The 19,052-nt window shown below is 34.6% G+C and overlaps 1 protein-coding gene across 2 annotated transcripts in view; it reads right to left on the bottom strand.

Moving 5' to 3' along the window:
• The window catches only part of Gria4 (glutamate ionotropic receptor AMPA type subunit 4), a 403,578-nt gene that overhangs the window by 2,764 nt on the left and 381,762 nt on the right, over positions 1 to 19,052 (bottom strand). Inside the window, exons 15-16 of one of the 2 annotated variants that reach the window (XM_050127542.1) lie at positions 11,368 to 11,482; positions 4,849 to 4,983 (exon numbers count right to left, since the gene is read on the bottom strand). In XM_050127542.1, coding sequence (XP_049983499.1) covers positions 4,849 to 4,983; positions 11,368 to 11,482 — 250 coding nt within the window. Of the gene's footprint in view, positions 1 to 4,848; positions 4,984 to 7,692; positions 7,808 to 11,367; positions 11,483 to 19,052 lie in introns of both variants that reach the window. The other variant, XM_050127540.1, reaches the window with a different exon arrangement.

Genomic DNA, 19,052 nt, shown 5'->3' with positions numbered 1-19,052 from the left:
TTGTAATTCACAACAAATTACTAAACCATAAACACACAAATTTCCGGTTTTCCTTGCACAGACCTATCTACACACTTGCATTCATTCACATGACTTACAGACATGAGTCAGAACAGCACAGCTAGTGACATATAGTTCACTGTATGCCTGTTAGGAATCAAGGTTCATTTGTAAGATTTATGCTTTAAGGAGGTGCATTGAAAGTAGGTATATTTGACAATGCACAGAATGGAATGGGGTCTTCTGGTGGCCATCTCTGAATACTCATTGAATCCTTATTTCCTGTCTTCCCAGGTAGCAGAAAATAACACTCTGTAGAGGAGATGTTGGCTCTGTGATCATGTAAATCTGACTATTGTTTACTGTTTACAGACTCCAAATCCTTCATAGCCAAATAAATCCTAGAGTTAATAAGAGGAAAATAAGACAAAGGAGATGTCCCCCTAAGCTTTGTGGTGACCAAGATGGGACCTCCACTTTCTTGCAACTCACAATGTATTTGTTTATTGAGGACTAAATTTTATTTAATTCCTTAGGAAATTACACTCTAGTGTTTGATATGTTCTGAAAATTTAATGTTTGACTGATATATGTGAATGAAATTCATTATTTTACTAAAAGCTGTTGGAGTAAAAATGTCTGAAATCATTCACCCTGTTGAAAACAAAAAGATGAAGTCAAATACTGTGTAGTGATTTAACTATGATTAAAATAAAAGGTGAATGTAACAGTAGTCAAAATGACTGAAGTAAAAAATGAATGCCTATTTCCATGATGAGGACTTAGGAGAGGACTTTATAGAAACATCAAAAGCATTCATATTTAGATACATACATCTATCTAATTTGGCATATAATAAAGTTTTTAGGGAAATAACACTCTTTCTTGGTTAACTTCTATTAGTCCCTTAAAATCAAAATTTGATTTTTTAAAAGCTACATTTATTACTAATTGTGTGTGTGTGTGTGTGTGTGTGCATGAACTCGTGTCACAACATGTGTGTGGAGGTCAAAAAATAACTTGCAGGAGTTGGTTCTCTTTCTTTCACCATGCAGGTCCTGGGGACTGAGCTTAGGTCATCAGCTTTGTCCCAAGGGCTTTGACACTCTAAATCATCCTGGTGACCCCAAACTTCAGCTTTTATTTGCTACCTGAATAGTCACTCAGTAAATATTTGTCCAGTGGATGAATATTCAGGCATGGGAGGATACTTTTCTTTGTATGGAAAGGGAAAAGGATAAAATTCCAAAAATATTTTACTTTGCTGAGAATTGAATTGAGGTGGGTTAGGAGGTGGGGAAGAGCTGGGAAAATGGGGGAGAAAAAACATGATCAAAATACTTTGTATGAAAAAACTTATTTTTTAAAAAATAAAATTATAAAAAAATCCTGAAGAACTACACACCGAAGGATGTGCTGAATATAAATTGTATCAAATAAAATAATAGGTGAACATATTCCACATTTTTAAAATTGTAAGGAAACTGAAATTTAGTATACCAGCAAGGAAGCTAGAAATAGAAAAATTTAGCTTTATAAGAACATGCGAAAGAGTGGACGTATAAGCCCAACACTCAGGAGGCAGAAGCATGGCTCCCTGAGTTTAATGCCAGTCTGGTCTGCAGGGTGAGTTCCAGGACAGCCAGGGATACACAGAGAAAGCCTGTCTCAAAAAAAAAAAAATCCTCAAAAGACAAACATTTGAAATGACCCATTCTTCAAGGCCCTCATGGCCATGCCAGTCTTGCCTGGGAACTCAGAAGTGGACTGCACTTCCAAGTAATCTTGCTTTGAAAAGGGAAACTCCTGTGAGATTCCTAGAGAGTGGTTATAACAACAACAACAAAAAAATGAACAAAACAGTATTGTTTGCATCAAGAAGATGTAGCAAAAAAAAAAACACATTTTATTTAAGAAATATAAGCCAGGATATGGGATTGGAGTTGCTGTAAAACTTTCTAATGCAATCTTTTCTTTCACAGTTAGGTGTTTTTAGTGAAGAGCCAACAAACGGAGTGGTAACTTGGGACTGGTAAGTATAATGAAAAATGATAGTTTGTTTTCTTTTTAAAAAAAATAAATGAAAAGAAAAAGGGAAAAAAACACATAGAATGTATTGTAAGCTGCCTAAAGGGGAAAAATAAGAACCAATTAGTGGATGCCTAGCTGTTTGGAACATAGTAACTTTTAGAGGGGCTATTTTGGAGCTTCGATTGAATTAATTCAGATGCTGAAGAAAATAGAATATAAGACTGTGAATTCAAATAAATAAACATTTATGTGTATGGAGTGTGTGTGTGTGTGTGTGTGTGTGNGACATTCTGTCATGGCCCACAGAGAAGATGGTAAACCTAAAAGCTCTTTGGTCTACAGGATGTCCCTTGACACATTTCTGATTCTATGCTAAAGCTCCAAAGCAGTTATAGATGACATATGAACAAATACGTATGAATGTGGACTAATAAAACTTTATTGACAGAAATGGGCTGTGGTCCATAGTTTACCAATCTTTTCTTTTTAAGAGAACTCAATGTTTGAAATTTTGGTTTGAATCTTTCTCTCTCTTCTCTCTCTCTCTCTCTCTCTCTCTCTCTCTCTCTCTCTCTCTCTCTCTTTCTTTCTTTCTTTCTTTCTTTCCTTCAAGACAGAGTATCTGTTCACAGCCAAGACTAACTTAAAATGTGCAGGAATCCACTTGTCTCAGAGTTTCAAATGTTAGGATTCTAGTCATGAGTGGCCATGTCAGTCACTACAAAGTTTTTAAGAGGGAAAAACATATCAGTTTGACAGTAAAATAAAAATAGTTTACTCTCAAGTCTTTGCTGCAGGTACAAATTATTTTTGCTTACTCTGAATGTTACTGTTTTTAAAATAAAAAATTTACATGACTATGAGTGCTTTGTCTGTATTCAAAATGTGTTTTTTAAAAGGTCAAATTTAGCTTTAAAGGAGGTAACATTTGATTAACTTCAGTGACAGGCTTCAACTAAAAGAACATTATGATGTAAAAGTTCTAACCTGGGAATGCTTTAGTAATTTACCAGACTTTTGCAATAAATACATTCACTGGTATTTTTTAAAAAAAAATTTTGAATATTGCTTTTCCATCTTGGATTTGTCAAATGAATGGAATGAATAAGAAACTCACTTTTGGTAACACAAGAAGTAAGATGCGTTATGAATTCATTCCAAATAACCCAGGTGAGATATTGCTCCTCCATTTGGAAAATTTCTCTTCAACTCAGCGAATATTAAGATAAAAGTGTTTTCTTAATGGCCATCAACCTTGACACGGTCTCAGTTTATTTCCATGAATATTCAAGTAATTTCTCTCAAAGGACCTAACCATATTTGAAGATAAGCTCACTGTGCTTTATTGGAGTGAACTGAGGACTTAGCTTTTACAAGTTTCAGAAAATCGAGAACAAATCAGCTGAAGCTGTCACTATGCATGTGTGTTCAGCTTCAGGTTTCTAGAAGGTGGGGACAACCTGTCTTTCAGAAAGTAGTACACAATACAGAAGTTTCTATGTCATTAAATATCAAATCAACCAGGTTTTCTGGCACAACTTCAGATATACATATTACTAAATATTTTTTTTTGTCTTGACTTTCAGCTGCCTCAAGTATGTCTCTTGAAGATTCAAAGACTCATTTATTATGCAATCTAAACAAACATTAGGCGATTATGTATGATTTTAGAAAATGATTTTGTCAGAGTTTTGGTTTCAGAAGAGCAATACTAAATCCATTAGGGTCTTATTTTAAAACCACCTTTGATCATTAGAGGAAAAAAGTGGATGTTTAGATTCTGAAAAAGTTAACTTCCATCTGTACTTCCTGGGATGCATATCATTTTTATTGTGACATGAGGACAGTATATAAGTGTGGCTATGTGGCTTTTTAAAAAGAAACCAAAGTGGAAAAAATGGGAAAAATGTATAATGTATAACTCACTGAAATATTTCATTTTTCTCTAACATATATGTGTGTATATGTTATCTATATATATGTATATATATATCTGTATGCAATTATATGTGTGTGTGTGTATCTGACATTTTGGATGGAGAAACAGAGAAGTGTTGGATTGTTTAGAATGCTTCTGTGATAAGTGAAATTGTATAAGTTGAATCTCATTTAATAAATGTGTATCATAACCAAAATGAACAAACAATAGGGATTAATGCATTTAAGTATAGAAATATGACTGGCCAATGGAAGACATGTTAGATTAGGAACAAAATTCATGCAGTCCTTATGATGGAGATCCTTTATATGTATGTATTTTTGTTAAAAAAAAAAACATTGTAACCTCATCAAAACTAGGCAACTCCCTAGGATTTATTTTTAACCAATTAAAATACGTTTTGTTCTTTTTTTTTCTTATCATTTATGAGTTGTCATAGAAATTTGACTGGTTTCTGCTTAGGAAAGCTCAGATGGAATTTAATTTTCCTCTGATTTTGGGGAAATTACGCTGTTTCCATCAATTTGTGGAGCAATTCTAATTTGTTTTCATGTTTCTGACCATTACAATGCAGATATCTATTGGCAACATAAAGTTCAAACAGAACATCTGCAGCCAACAAAAACAGAACCACTGTGCACTGAAAATGTCAAAAATAGAAAGCTCTAATTAAAAGCAAGCAATACCACCACTGGACAAGACAGGTCACAACACTGCATTCACAGGATGCAGCCCCCACTCACTGGCGTAGGCCCTAAGTCCTACCCCTAAATTTTAATACTTTCGGTTCCATATACGTTGTAACCTTCTCTATAGGTTGCTAAATTGTGGGTATTCTGCGAGGAAGTTGGGTTAAAAGTCTGTGCACTCTTTGCCACCTTCATTCTCTTCGCCTCTGCCCTGGACTTGTAACAGAACTCTATCAAAGCCACCAGCATTGCCAAGCCCAAGCCGCCAACCAGAATGTAGAAGACGCCTGCTACGTTGCTCAGGCTCAAGGCACTCGTCTTGTCCTAGGGAGGATAAAGATATTCCAGTTAACTATGGGAATGTCACACCGAAAAGGTAAAAGAACACATACATTCAAAGTAGCCTATTAAAGGAAATGCTTAATTGTACTGGGAACTATTTCAGGTTAAGTCACTGATGCAGGTAAATAGACGTAAACATAAAGCTTATAGCTCTTGGGAGAAGAAAATTATGATAATTACCAACAAATTAATATAATTACATTCAATAAAATCCAAACATTTTATCATTACTAAATATGTAAAGAAAATCACTATACTAAACCATGTATGAGCATTCATATATTTACATAGGAGGCAGAAGAGGTCTTATTTAGACTTTGAGAACGTCATGCTCAGAATATGTGGAAGAAAATCTTTGGGCTTTACCTCCTTTAAACACAATTTTTAGTGTTTAATACTACTCTTGGATAGTTATCATGCCACATTTTTTAATTAGAGAACTAGGGGTGTTTAGGCTATCAGTGTCACATTGTTAACTTATTAAGTTTGTGTAAGTCATAAGGCATTACAGCATGCATCATTTATTATTCCAGTGTGTTCGTAGGGGGAACCTCATGAGCAATTTTGAATTTTCTATACTACTTAACAATATTATATGCAATATAGTGCTGTATATGCAACATATAAAATATAAATATATACTATTTAGCAATATTCATAATTTTATGTATTTTAAAGTTTTTAATTTAATTTGATGTTTATTTTTGAAATAGGGTCTTATGTAGCCTAGGTTAGCTCACTATAGAGCTAAGGGTAGCTTTGACTCCTGACTGACTGTCTCTACCTCTGAAGTTCTGGGATTACAGGTTTATGTCACTACTTATGGCTTTTTGAAGATAATTTTCAATAAAATACATCCAAATTGAAAAACAAACTATGTATGGTCATATTTATAAATGCTTTTACTGATTGAAAATTCTAATCCCATTGACACTTAAAATGCTTAATAGTCAATATTTTAGGCATATTATAGTTCAGAACCTCATTGTACATATAAAATCTTATTTTTATATCTGGGAATAGTCAAATAGATGACTGAAAGATATTAAGTTGTGATAGTAACTTAAAAATGCCATAGATTATTAATATATTTATAATATAACACTATTTAAAAAAATTTAGTAAGACACCCTGAAAGGTGTTTTGTGGTCACCATCTATACCACAATACCTTACATGCAAAATTTATCTAAGTTCTTCAGTAGTTATATAAGAAAAGTATTTAATTCAAGCGATACATTTATATATTTATCTCTCTCTTTATATATGTATTTGTATGCTTAGTCATGTTATTTTAAGGTTACATGGTTTTAATTATTGTGCATGTCTTATTTTACAGTAGGACACAAAGTGACAGTTTCATTATACGGCCAAAGCTTGTCTCATTTCACTGTTTCAAAGGCAGACAAAAATGATTAACTGTGTGTAAGGTTTGAAAGATGACCTATGAAACTTCCTAAAATTAATAAAAACTCAGCAAATGTTACTTGTTTCAATATCTTAGAATAAACAGTAGCTCCTTTTCTTTCTAAAATGCTATATTGAAAAAGTTTAAAGAAAAAATTTAAAAAATCTTCAATAGGAGCAATAGGAGCAAACACATGTATACATATACATACATACATACATACATATACACACACATACATGTTACTGGATGCTGGGATTAAAGGTATGTGCCACTATTCCCCAGCCTGTCTTAGATATATTCTATTAGTATGTATAGGTATGCTGAATCACTGATAAACGTGATCTTTTTTCCAATTAGAATAAACATATAACTTTGCACTCTGCAAACTCAGCCTATACATTTCTACATTGCTCTGTAAAGAATTCATGAGTAGGAACTGTAGAATGGTCAGTGGTTAAGAGCACTGTCTGTTTTTCCATAGGATGTGGTTTCCATTTCTAGCACCCACACAACAGCTAACGACTGTCTGTAACTCCAGATCCAGGGTATCAATGCATCTTTTGGTCTCTAAGAATGCAGGAACAGGCATACAACTAAAACACCCATACAGATAAAGATAAATAAATCTTTAAAAATAAATTCAAGAGCAAAAGATCTCAAGACTTGTGGATACACAGTGTCAATACTGATTTTTTTAAATAATCTCTATTGAGATAATAGATCTGGAAGCTCATTTTATTGATTTGTCAGACCATAAATGTGACTGGCCTCTTTGAACTAAGGCAGAATGCTTGGCATTGTGGTGCCATGACCCTGAATTTTATTTAATATATTTACCTTTTTTTTTCTGGATAGCTGCTGATCAATTTCTCATTTCCTGTTTTGGAAATCAACTTTTAAAATATACATTTTATGGTTTCCTTTTCCAAAACACAAAGCTAACTGACAAAGATTAGTGATAAATAAGTTTGAGACTAATATAATTTTGTAATAATGTATACATAATAGTTAATATTATCTGCTATATAAGATAGCTCTGTTATTATATATAATAGTTACTATATAAGGGTTAATCTTAGTTTATTTTAATCATTTCTACTGAGGAGCAGTTTATTTCTTTTGACAGCATCTGTGCTGAAATTTATGGCATTAAGTTTGAATTTAGGCAATGGCTAGCTGGACAGAAGAGTTCAGTGCTCAAGGCTTCATAAGTTTGGACAATCGATCCCAGTTACTGTTTGTTTTACACACAAGAAGAGTTCCCAAACTGCAATGACTGACCTTGCTTCCCGAGTCCTTGGGTCCACATTCACCTTTATCGTACCACCATTTGTTTTTCAGCTTGTCTAAGACGCCTGCCTCACTGAGTTTCAAAACGGCAAGGTTTACAGGAGTTCTTCACGTGGAAAATAACATAAATAACATTATATATGTTATTTTATGTTATTCAAGTAAAACTACATTAGAATCGCATGGCAAAGTGACAGAGCAAAGGCCACAGTAGGTTGTATGTCTTGAACTGTAGGCCCAGGTTAGGATCAGACATAAAACTGGGGCCTGCTCCATCGCTTTATGTAACAGGCACATACTGCTAAGGAGGATTTTTAAATAAAAATATATGCAATTACTGTGAATCCAAAACTATTGGCTGGTTGAGCTTCAAAATCAGTTGTAATTTCCCCCCATACACGTGGCAAGCAATTGGAATCCAGAACCGTCTCATTTTCTCCATCAAAATCAATAGAGATAACATCAAGTTAAGTAGAAGCTACAGCCATTCACTATGATTTAGCTAGTGAGACTACTTACTTTCTAATAATATGTGGATGGTATCTATCAATAAATTGACTCCATAGTAAGTTCATACAAAGAGAATGGTGTCTCAGTATTATTGGCCAAGGACAGGTTTAGGTAGTAGAAGGTCCTTACAAGATATGCAAATTGCTGGTTTACAGTATGAGGCTACACTTGCATTTTCCTTCTGAATTGCAGCATTGACCTTAAATGACATCACTATAAGCAATCATCTGCCTTGAGTCTACCATATTAACATAACTAAAGTTGATAGTTCAGTGACTACAATTTTAAATTATTACAAATAAGCTAGTGATGTTTTATAACAGATTTCTCTCCAATCTTCAATTCCCTCGATGTTAAATATATAGAATATCTTAGAGAGGAAGACTTCAGCTCTCCCTCAACACTGGTACTTGGGAAAAATAAAAGGATTCTCCTACTTTTTCCTTCTCATGAGATAAGAGGAAAGTAGGCAGAATTGGTGGACAGTAGTAATTCTGAGGTCTTCTCTTGCTAAGTATTAGTGGCTGGTGGTTTTTGATTCCTTCTGCTGGAGATGGTCTTATTTCCTCTGGACATCTTTAAAGTTGTTGGTGTCTTGTGCTTTACATCTAAGAAATGCTGAATACATTTGATAAAATACAGCATGCCATTTGCTTCCTTACTATAAGATTAATTCTATTTACTCAGTATAAACCTGAGCAGTGTACTTATATTCACGATGGTGGTAGCTGTCCTGGTTAGTAGTTTGTCAACTTGACACAACTAGAATTTTTGGGAAGAGGAACTATAAAAGAGAAAATCTGCCTCTATCAGATTGCCTGCAGGCAAGTTTATAGGGCATTTTATTGAATTCATACTAAGGTATTATTAACCTTTAGACCTCAATGAACTTATTCTCTTGGTGTAAACCTTGCATGTATATGAAAACTAAACTCGCAAGGGAAAACAAAACATATTGCAATTTCATTTTAGGTGAGCATTTTATGTTAAAATTTAAAACTCTTTGGAGCGTTCCCTGTCAAGACTTAAAATAATGCTTTGGAACACAACTTCTCATTCATATTTGTGAATACTATAATAATACATACTAAAAGAACAAAAGATTTTTTTTAGGAAAAATAAAGTTAGATATATACTTATTCTGAGAGCACAAGTGCTTACTCAGGTCTGTGATATCTCAGATGTGTGACACGGACCCAGTTGTTAAATTTCTCATTTAATTAAGCCATAATGATTAATTAATTAAGGCATAGTGATTTTTGTTGTGTAGATTTCCCAACCCACACATATTTGTATTTTCTTTGTTTTCCTCTGGATAATCTTTCTTGTAGCCTAAAATAGAACAGGTATTTATATTTGTAGAAAAATAATCCATGAAGCATTGTTATATCTTTTAAGGGTATGATTATAAGATCTTCAAACAGAATGTTTTCTGATTATAACACATACATTTTAAGTTTTCTGGTGTTATTACAGCATATTTTCTGACATTTCTAATGTCTACAAAGGAATACTTTTGTTTCCAAACATAAATATATTTATGTGTTTATGAAAACTATGAGAAAATTCTAGGGAAGTTGGAGTCAAACATGTAAAATGAATTTATTTATTACTTTTTAATCTAATGCCATAATATAAATGTGATTTGCTCCCCCAGACTCATTTAAGAGTTAATCCCTCACTGTGATTTCACTGTGGTGGCAGGTTCTTTAAGAGGTCTGTGTGGTCATAGGGGTTTAAGTCTGTTAAGAGAGGCTTCGAGGGTTGGATTGTCCTCATAAAAGCAGGCTGTTACTAAGAGAGCAGCCCTAATATCTCCATATTCTCTCCTCTACTATCTGGTCTCTCCTGGTTTGGTTCTCACCCTTTCCACCTCTTATTCTTTTATACCCTCCTCTGTTATATGATGTCATCTGCCATTGTATTCAGAACCTCGCCCATTCCTTTTGGACGTTGTGCTTTCTTTATCAATTGCTTAAGATCAAACACTATGTTATAGCATCAGAGAAAGGATTAAGAGAGATGGTATCTGAATTCATGGCAAAATATTTATTCCACAAATATTTTGTGATCTTGTGAGAAAATGTACAATTCATTCAGGAACCTGAAGATAGGATAGAAGTAGGATGTCTTTTCTTCTTGTTAAGGGATGGGAAGCATTCTTCTGCTTTTCTAGATTAAGTAATATCTATGCTGTTAAAGGTATAATATAAGTTTTAATTATGTTTTTAGGGGTTGAAGGTGGATTCTCAGTCACAATTTCCTATCTAGGTTGTTTTCTTTATCTACACACACACACACACACACACAAACACACAAACACACACACACACATACACACATTCTGGGTCACTAGTTGGAATATCTCCTAATCATGAACTTTCTTATTTTTCTTTGAAAGAATTAATTAGAAATGGAAAAAATGATGAGGCAGAAATTATGGTATGTGTGAGATGAAGACAAAGATGAGTTAATATTACCTTGTAGTCTTATGGTTTCCTGACTCATCCCTTAATGGAAAGCAAAATAATTATGTAAACCACATAATGAAGAAAGCTGTCTGGTTGGAATGCTAGACAAATCAAGGTGGAGTCAAGTTATTGATATTAATTGGAAATTTGGTAGAAGTTTGGTCATTCATTAATGTAGAAAACAAGTCAGCTTTGCCTTTTCTCCCCTTTTTACTCAACACTACACCATTCTTTTTCTTTGTTCTGTTTTGTTTTTTGAGACAGGGTTTCGCTTTAGTTTTAGAGCCTGTCCTGGAACTAGCTCTTGTAGACCAGGCTGGCCTCTAACTCATAGAGATCCGCCTTTAAACCTAGTGCTGGGTTTAAAGGCATGGGTCACCACGGCCCAGCTCAATACACCATTCTTTCAGAGACTTCCTGCTTTCCAAAACCAGCTCCACAAGATCCCATTTCCTTAAAGCCAAAGGTTCCCACATTTAGTGTCACCAGGGTTATGAGTGTTTCACCAAATTAATAACAGTTGCAAATATTTTTGTTTTGACAGTAATTGCATTCTTGAGATGTAAAAAGATGTTAAAGGTATTTGACTGACAGTCCATCTATGAGCAGATATACCATAAGTCTCCTAGCAGATGCACCTATTACTTGACATACTGTTTACCCGCTTCGTGACATTGAGGCTAACCTTGGAGTCACCTCCCCCGCTGCCACATTCTCCTTTGTCGTACCACCATTTGTTTTTCAATTTGTCCAAGAGGCCTTGTTCATTCAGTTTTAAAACTGCGAGGTTAACAGCATTTCTTGAAACGATAAAACATATTTTGTAAGAAACTGTAGAGCTGTTAAGATATTATAAGGAATGAGGACTTAGCTCTTTTGTAAGCTTCCCCCGAACGCTAAATAAACCTCTCATTTGCTATCTGGCAGCTCTGTACACAGCACTCCAAATGGAAGGCAACTGCAACTCATTCAAAAGCATTCAACCTGCAGTACTTGGTGCACATTGACTCACTTTGGTTATTGCCTGATAACTGATTACATTGATTTTTTTTTGTAAAACTATGATAAACTTGTATTTACTAATAATGGTGAAATAATTACACCTTGAATTCCTTTGCTTCTAACAATGTCAATGACCCAAAAGAGACCGAAATAATTCATTCCTTGAAGAAAAGCAAAATGTCATTAAAAAAGTCAACAACAACAAAAACCACAACAAAACCTGCTAATCCGGTACTTCTATTCATAAAGAATATGGCCTGATTATTCTTCCCTCTATTGTTTGTGGGGTTTATTGATTCAGTGCTTTGAATTCTCTCAGAATTGCAGATTTCCAGGCTCTTTGAGTTTCATGAGGCTAGGCAGGAGACAGCGACATCTCTTAGGGGTGTTCTCATGTCAAATTTGGGTTTGTTCCTAAACAGTGGATGCAATTTAGAATCAGAATGATGAATCCATTTTGATTGTATTTATTTATTTATTTATTTATTTATTTATTTATTTATTTATTTATTTTTGTTTTTCGAGACAGGGTTTCTCTGTAGCTTTGGAGCCTGTCCTGGAACTAGCTCTTGTAGACCAGGCTGGCCTCGAGCTCCCAGAAATCCGCCTGCCTCTGCCTCCCGAGTGCTGGGATTAAAGGCACACGCCACCACCGCCCGGCCATTTTGGTTGTTTAAATTAGCGACTGAAACCCAGGACATCACGCTGCATCTTTACCAAAACCATTCTAGATTAGATTTTTGTCTGCTTTTAGTGTCTCTATGGAGGAATAGCAGAAGTGTTTTCTATTCTAATTATTCTCCAAGAGTCATAAGATTTTTGCCTTCCACGTGTTTGGTTTCTCCTGTTTTTACAGTAAAGTTTACACGGGGCTCATTGACTCTTTCAAGAGGACTTCTCAGTGTTTAACTAGAATTTTGTTAAATGTTAGGAGTGGCTTAATCTACTCTGGAAATGTGGACACAAATGTTCTGTCTGTGTTGTTTGGGAAGCACTAAGTTTGGTGATTTCTTAAAGCCAAATGAAGTGTCAGTCAAATATACATATACATATATATATACATACATATATGCTGAATATACATATACATGTGAATATATGTATATTCAGCATGATTTAACAGTAAAATATCATTTAACTGCCTAACAACAGTAACAGTTTTTGGCTATTTTAACACTAAACTATCTGTTCATATGCTTATTCTCTTAAAATTTGTACCTGGTATTTCAGGAAAATGATTTGCTTTTCTATTTCTGGATTGGAAAGTATACATTTCCTGACAAAACTGTGCCTGGGTTCCAGAATTAGATTGCTATTTCTTAAATGCTGATTGAATAATTAGCTCTTCCTGCTTTCAGAAGCAAGTGTGTATTAGTAGAGTAAAATTATTACTATATTTTCTAAATTGAGCAATGTCATATAGCCAATTTTATCACCAAGAGGATCAAATTAAAATGCATGCATGCATCCCTACACAGTCAGTGACGATAAGAAATGTCTAAGTTTTTGTTTGTTTGTTTGTTTTTCAAGACAGGGTTCCTCTGATGAAATGTCTAAGTTTTTTAAAAAAGTCTATTGTGAAGAAAAAAACAAACTTAAATTTGTTTAGCTCTTTAAAAAAATAAACCCCACAAAAATGGCAAGTTTGACTTCAGTGAATGAAAACTATTAAAAGTCTTGTATTTAGGAACTTTTCTTATTATACGATTAGTTTTAAATTTATATTAGTTTGAATGTTAAAAATGCAGTGGTATCCCAATTATTTCATATGTTGGTTCATACATTCTTTTGATTAATAGTAAAATCACTTCATGAGAGGGTTATTTAACAGAGTTATTAGTCATACCCAAAGACAGTTTCACAGCACAATAGAAAAGAAAAATGAAACAAAAAGGCAAAATAAAGAAATGAATAAAAAAAATCTGTATGTTGAGAAGATATTGTTTGGAATCAAACTGTCAGCAAAATTATTCTCAGATTTTTCTTTCTCATTCCATCAAATAGGCCATGTAAAAACAATTTAGTTTCACACTGCTATCCATACATATAAGTATACATCTCAACTCAATTGATAAGATATAAACACTTGACCAATAGTTAAACAACTGCCCATTTCACAATTAACACACATACTTCCCTTGTAGAAGCTTGTGGTTCCTTGGTAAAGTGTACTTAATCCCGGTATGTATACAATTTACTGTTCTTCAATAATACAGTGTGGAAGAAACAAAATGCCCTTACTATTTAGATAGTGTATTTAGTATGCCAAAGTTTTTCCAAGTTAATTTACAACTACATGACAAAAGAAGTTATGTTCTTATGTAATAGATTTGTGTTGTTTCAATGCCTCCTTGGATTGCTATTTAAACTGTAATGTAAGCCACGTGCATCGTTTTGAATCTGTTTTGTCTTATGAAATGAATTACTTTTATAATTAGTAAGGATAACAATTATCAGATGAGCTAAAATATGTAACATTCCTTCACTAATTTTACGAGAGCCGTTAAAAAGTGCTTTTTATTCAGCTGACGTGTTAGAAGAACTGCTAAGGAAAGGTGGTAAGCATGACTACAGAGGGCGTAAGCGTCAGGTTAGTCAGGAGCAGAGAATGTAAATCCTTGCTGTCAAGTATATTATTTCTGCATTGGAAACTCATTTACACATTCCAGACATTGTCTCCAAAACCAGTGTCATAAACACTTATCGATTGTCAGGGATAGTCTTGCTGAACTACGCATCAAGAAAGCTGTGATGGCTGCTTTGCAGAACAGATGAGGAGAGTGGACATTTCTTGTATTAATTATCCCTTTGTATTGAATGCAACTTAAAGTCAAAAGAAAATAAATGATTTTCCTGTTATAAAGAAAAAGGTGCTGGTGGTAGAAAAATAACCTTTGGATACATTCTTGCTGCATATAAGAGCTTTATCTAGGACCACAGGTTTGTAGATGACAGATTTTGTGGGCTCAAATAGGACCCGCCTAAATCACTCATTTGCCTTATGTATTATGCCTCTGGGGAAGTTAAGAAAGAACTACTCTCCAAGGATGTTCAGTTTGAACTACGGATAGGGAATGTGACTGCAGTGGAAAGAGACACAAATCCCTGCATAAATTATAGGACTTCTGGAAAATTCTAAGGGGTTTTAGTCCTGGAACTACTCCGCCAATATGAAAATTTGAAAAGCCACCCTATTGACCTTCTTTTTCAGACTCCAATAATTGATAACAAATGCTTTTGTTATTACTGAAGAGACACATAAAACCAAGTGCAAAATGAGAACTAGCAGGTGCAGATATTTGTATTTCCTCGTGTTGAGGAGTCTAACGCAAGCAAACTTTATCCAGTACCAGGCATATTTATCCTAGGCTGAGATAGTTAACTTTTCTCGTGTGACTCCACAAATGATTTCTCATCAAATTCTATGGATTTGGATATGTATGCTCTTGTTGTTACTGCCTGATTCTTATTTGTAAACAATTTATCCTGCAGTGTGGTTTGTTTCTCTGTTGGTGAGGTATTGAAGTGTACAGCTGATACCATGTCTACCAAAATAAATGGAGCAAATTTTAATGCTTCCATTTGGTAGAGTATTGTATTTGGAGTGGAGATATATGGTGTGTGTGTGTGTGTGTGTGAGAAAGAGAGAGAGAGACAGAGAGACAGAGAGAGAGACAGAGAGAGAGACAGAGAGAGAGAGACAGAGAGAGACAGAGAGAGACAGCGAGACAGACAGAGAGAGACAGAGAGAGAGAGCGCGCTCACTGGTCCTAAATTTGTGTATGTAAATGTGTGAAGGGGCAGAGGAGGATGTTAGGACTTTTCTACTAGAGTTAGTAAGCTAATGGCTCACAAAATTCAGCCATTTCATTGTCTCTGGACCGCACAGTGGTACATGGTTATACCCAGACATTTGTTTTTAATGTGGGTGCTGGAATTTGTGTTGAGTTACTCATGCTTGCTCTTACCCCCTTTATCCCTTCTCCAAGCCAAAATAGTATAATTTTAAAATTAAAATACAGTCACAGTAATGAATCAGTAAAACTGAAAGTAAAATGATATAGATCCTTAGATTTAGTAAATGTCTTTCAATGGAAAATTGAAGTCATATATTGTTTGTAGATGAATAGTTTTCAATAAAGTTTTTACTCTAGCTGAAAGGAATTCAGTGCCATTTCACTTAACGAACAAGCATTTCATTACTGTCTAAGATGCCATAATTTATGCAGCTCACAGTCTTTTGTCCTAGACTGTAAGACACCAGTACTTTATTATCCTGGTGTGGAAGGACCCCTTTATTAAGTACACATGAAAAACATCTCTCTTCAGCTTTAAGTCTCTGATGTCTTCACTGAAGAGTTTTCTTCACACTATATCTTGATGCAACTTAAACATCTGGCATTGTAGTGGCTACAGCACTTATTTAAATCAGTTTTTCCAAAGACTCCAACAAATCCTAAAATATTTGTTTTCAAAAGCCATCAAACTTGTGTGAACTAATAAGAAATTATATGAAAGATGAAATTTATTTGGAGCCAGCAAAGAATTTTAAGCAATTTTTAACAGAAAAAAATGCAAAAATCACAGGAAAGTAATTCAACATTACATGGCACTAACTAACCTGGTGAGTTCAAACAATTCAAGTTCATTTGTAAATTTATATTGAAAGATAAAAAATAAGCTGATGTACAGTATAGGCAAAGTTTAAAATATGGGCATTTTAGCATTCTTATGATAGCATTAAAAGCTAGAAGGAAAATAAATTGCTTTTCTATTTAAGAAGAAATTTAAGATGATTGCTTTGGGGAAACCAATCCTATGAAATCAGACCAAATGTTAGCAGAATACCTTATAAAAATTCCAATAGTATATTTATATATGAACAGAAGGAAATTAACAATTTTTAAATGAAAGTATTATGTTAGTTGTGGGTTCATACCTATTACAGAAGCTTGATTTAAATATCAGAAGCACTTAGTTTGTAGAGATTTACATGCTTAGAGCCAACTCTACTCTATCAAATTCTTCTAGATTAACGTAACTGCATTCTATACAGCTTCATAGGTTTTAGAATTGAAAATATGTATAATCCGTATGACTGTTTTATATCCATTAAAATCAATATGTAAAGCAATAGGCAAAATAGTATATCATATAATACCCAAAAGAAAAACTAAATAGATATTCATATTCATTGTAATCTGTGTGAAAAGAAACTTTCCATATTTTCAATGTTATCAAAAAACTATATGAAAATATAACAAATCTCTGTGGGTAAGAGGATCTTTAAGTTGTTTTAATTACATCTTGCTCTCTATGCTTCTGTTTTAATTTAACATTCTCTGCAGTGGAACTCATTAGTAAAATTCAAGCAACCAGAAACAAACAAATCAAACCCTGTCATATTTTCTATGACTCGGTGATGGTTAGTTTGAATTGTTAACTTGTTACAGTTTAGATATATCTGGGCAGAGAAGAACCTCAGTAGGGATTGGCTTAATCAGGTTGGCCTTTGAACATATCTTGATTAACGTGGGATAACAGACTGAAACTGGGTGGCACCATTCCTGGGAATAAAGAAAGAGAGCAGGACGTGCACATATTCATTTCTCTCTGACCTTGACTCCAGTTGTGACGTCAACAGCTCCTTGGTGTTCTCTTGCTTAGATCCCAGTGAGTTCCCAAGAGCCACTGTAACTAGACTTGTCTATTGTGTTGGACTAAAAGAAACCCTGTCCCCGGTAAGATTCTTTTTGTCATTTTATCACAGCCACAGAAATGAAAGTAGTACATACACATAGAACTGTTGTGTTCAAGCCAAACTTTCTCTACTACTTTGTACCAACTCCAGTCTAAAGAAAAAGCAGAATCTTGGAGCTGTTGTCAAGGAGTTCAGAACACGTTGTCTGGCCTGATGTCTTAGTTTAGTCTCCTGAGTCAAGGGCTGGAGGACACTTGGTTTAGATGATATACAGGAGAGTAAGTGTAATTGAATTCTTAGGGAGATCTTCAGATTTTATGCTTCAATTAAACCCCAGAGAGCTGAACAAATGAAGAGTTACTGCACTAGCTTCCAGAAATCTTTTGTTGTTTATTCTTTGTAATGTGCATGCCCAATTCTTATTTGAGGAGTAAGTCTGAAGGAGGTTAGTGTTCAAGAATCACTGTATCACTGTGATTACTGTGAGGCTGTCTGGCAGGCACTTAGCTATAGATTGTGGTATGAAAGATGTTTAATTACAGTGTGAGTCTCTCTTTGTGTGTGTACGCGTGCATGCGTATATGTGTGTACTTGTATGCACACATGTGTGTACACAGGCATCGGTGTCTTTGCATGCAGAGCCTAGAGGACTCCATTGGGTCTTTTCTTCTATCACCTAGTTCCTTATTCCCTTCAGACAGTCACTCACTGAACTTGGATCCAGGCTGGCTTCTACAAGTCCTAGTGATCCTCCTGTCCCCAGCCCCCAATAGCGTTGAGGTTAGAGATGACCATGCCCAATTCTTTTATATACATATAAAAAATGGGTTCTAGGGATCTGATTTCAGGTCCTTGTGCTTGAAAAGCAAGCTCTTCGAGCTACTGAACCTTCTCCTCAGACCCTTAATTATGTTAATGTTGAATATTTTAAGGTTACTTTTCACCAACATTTCTTGGAGTTTAGTTTCATATTGTCAATCTTAGATAATAGATTACAATTTGCAACTGATATTCAGTCATGGGTCTCTTAGGATGTGATGAAAACTGGATGTTTTCTCAATAAAATGTACAAAGATGCACACAGTAGTTGGCACATGATCACAGGGAGTTTCTAGACTTTGGAAAGTTAGTAATGCATATGGATTCAGATATCTGCACTAGACTCTAGCAACAGCTGTTTAAAAATTAACTGTGACTTCTCTTATGCATGCCTATTAGAAACAGGAGATACAAAACCAAACTGATACCATGCTGGCTGCATATTCATCAGAGAAGTTTGAGCCTATCATTTGTCTGGGTGTGATAATCAGGGTTCTACACCTATTTGTGATCATTAAATAAACATATCATAAAAGAGATTTGAAAAAATACCTACGTGATGTATTGATGAGAAGATTTAAGTAAACTGAGAAAATATCAAGGAATCCATCTTACATACTGTCATTTTCATTTGATAGTGGGGCTGCTTCACAGCTTTAGAGTGTTCTCTGCCTCTTTCAGTTTTTCTGCTGTCTGCAAGAGTTATGAAGGGTGGCTTTGGATGATGCCATAACCAGCTGGTTTGGAAGATGCTTTGTATTTTTCAGGACAGAATTTACTTTCCAAGATAAGGTCACTATTTGTCTACAGTACAGTTCAGAAAACTGAAAAAGTGGTTGCTGTCATTC

This window comes from Alexandromys fortis, unplaced genomic scaffold (assembly GCF_014885135.2).
Source record: "Alexandromys fortis isolate MF-2015 unplaced genomic scaffold, M_Fortis_MF-2015_v1.1 scaffold_255, whole genome shotgun sequence".
Lineage (NCBI taxonomy): Eukaryota > Metazoa > Chordata > Mammalia > Rodentia > Cricetidae > Alexandromys > Alexandromys fortis.
The sequence above is the reverse complement of the archived record's forward strand: the minus strand, read 5'-3'. Positions and strand labels throughout refer to the sequence as shown.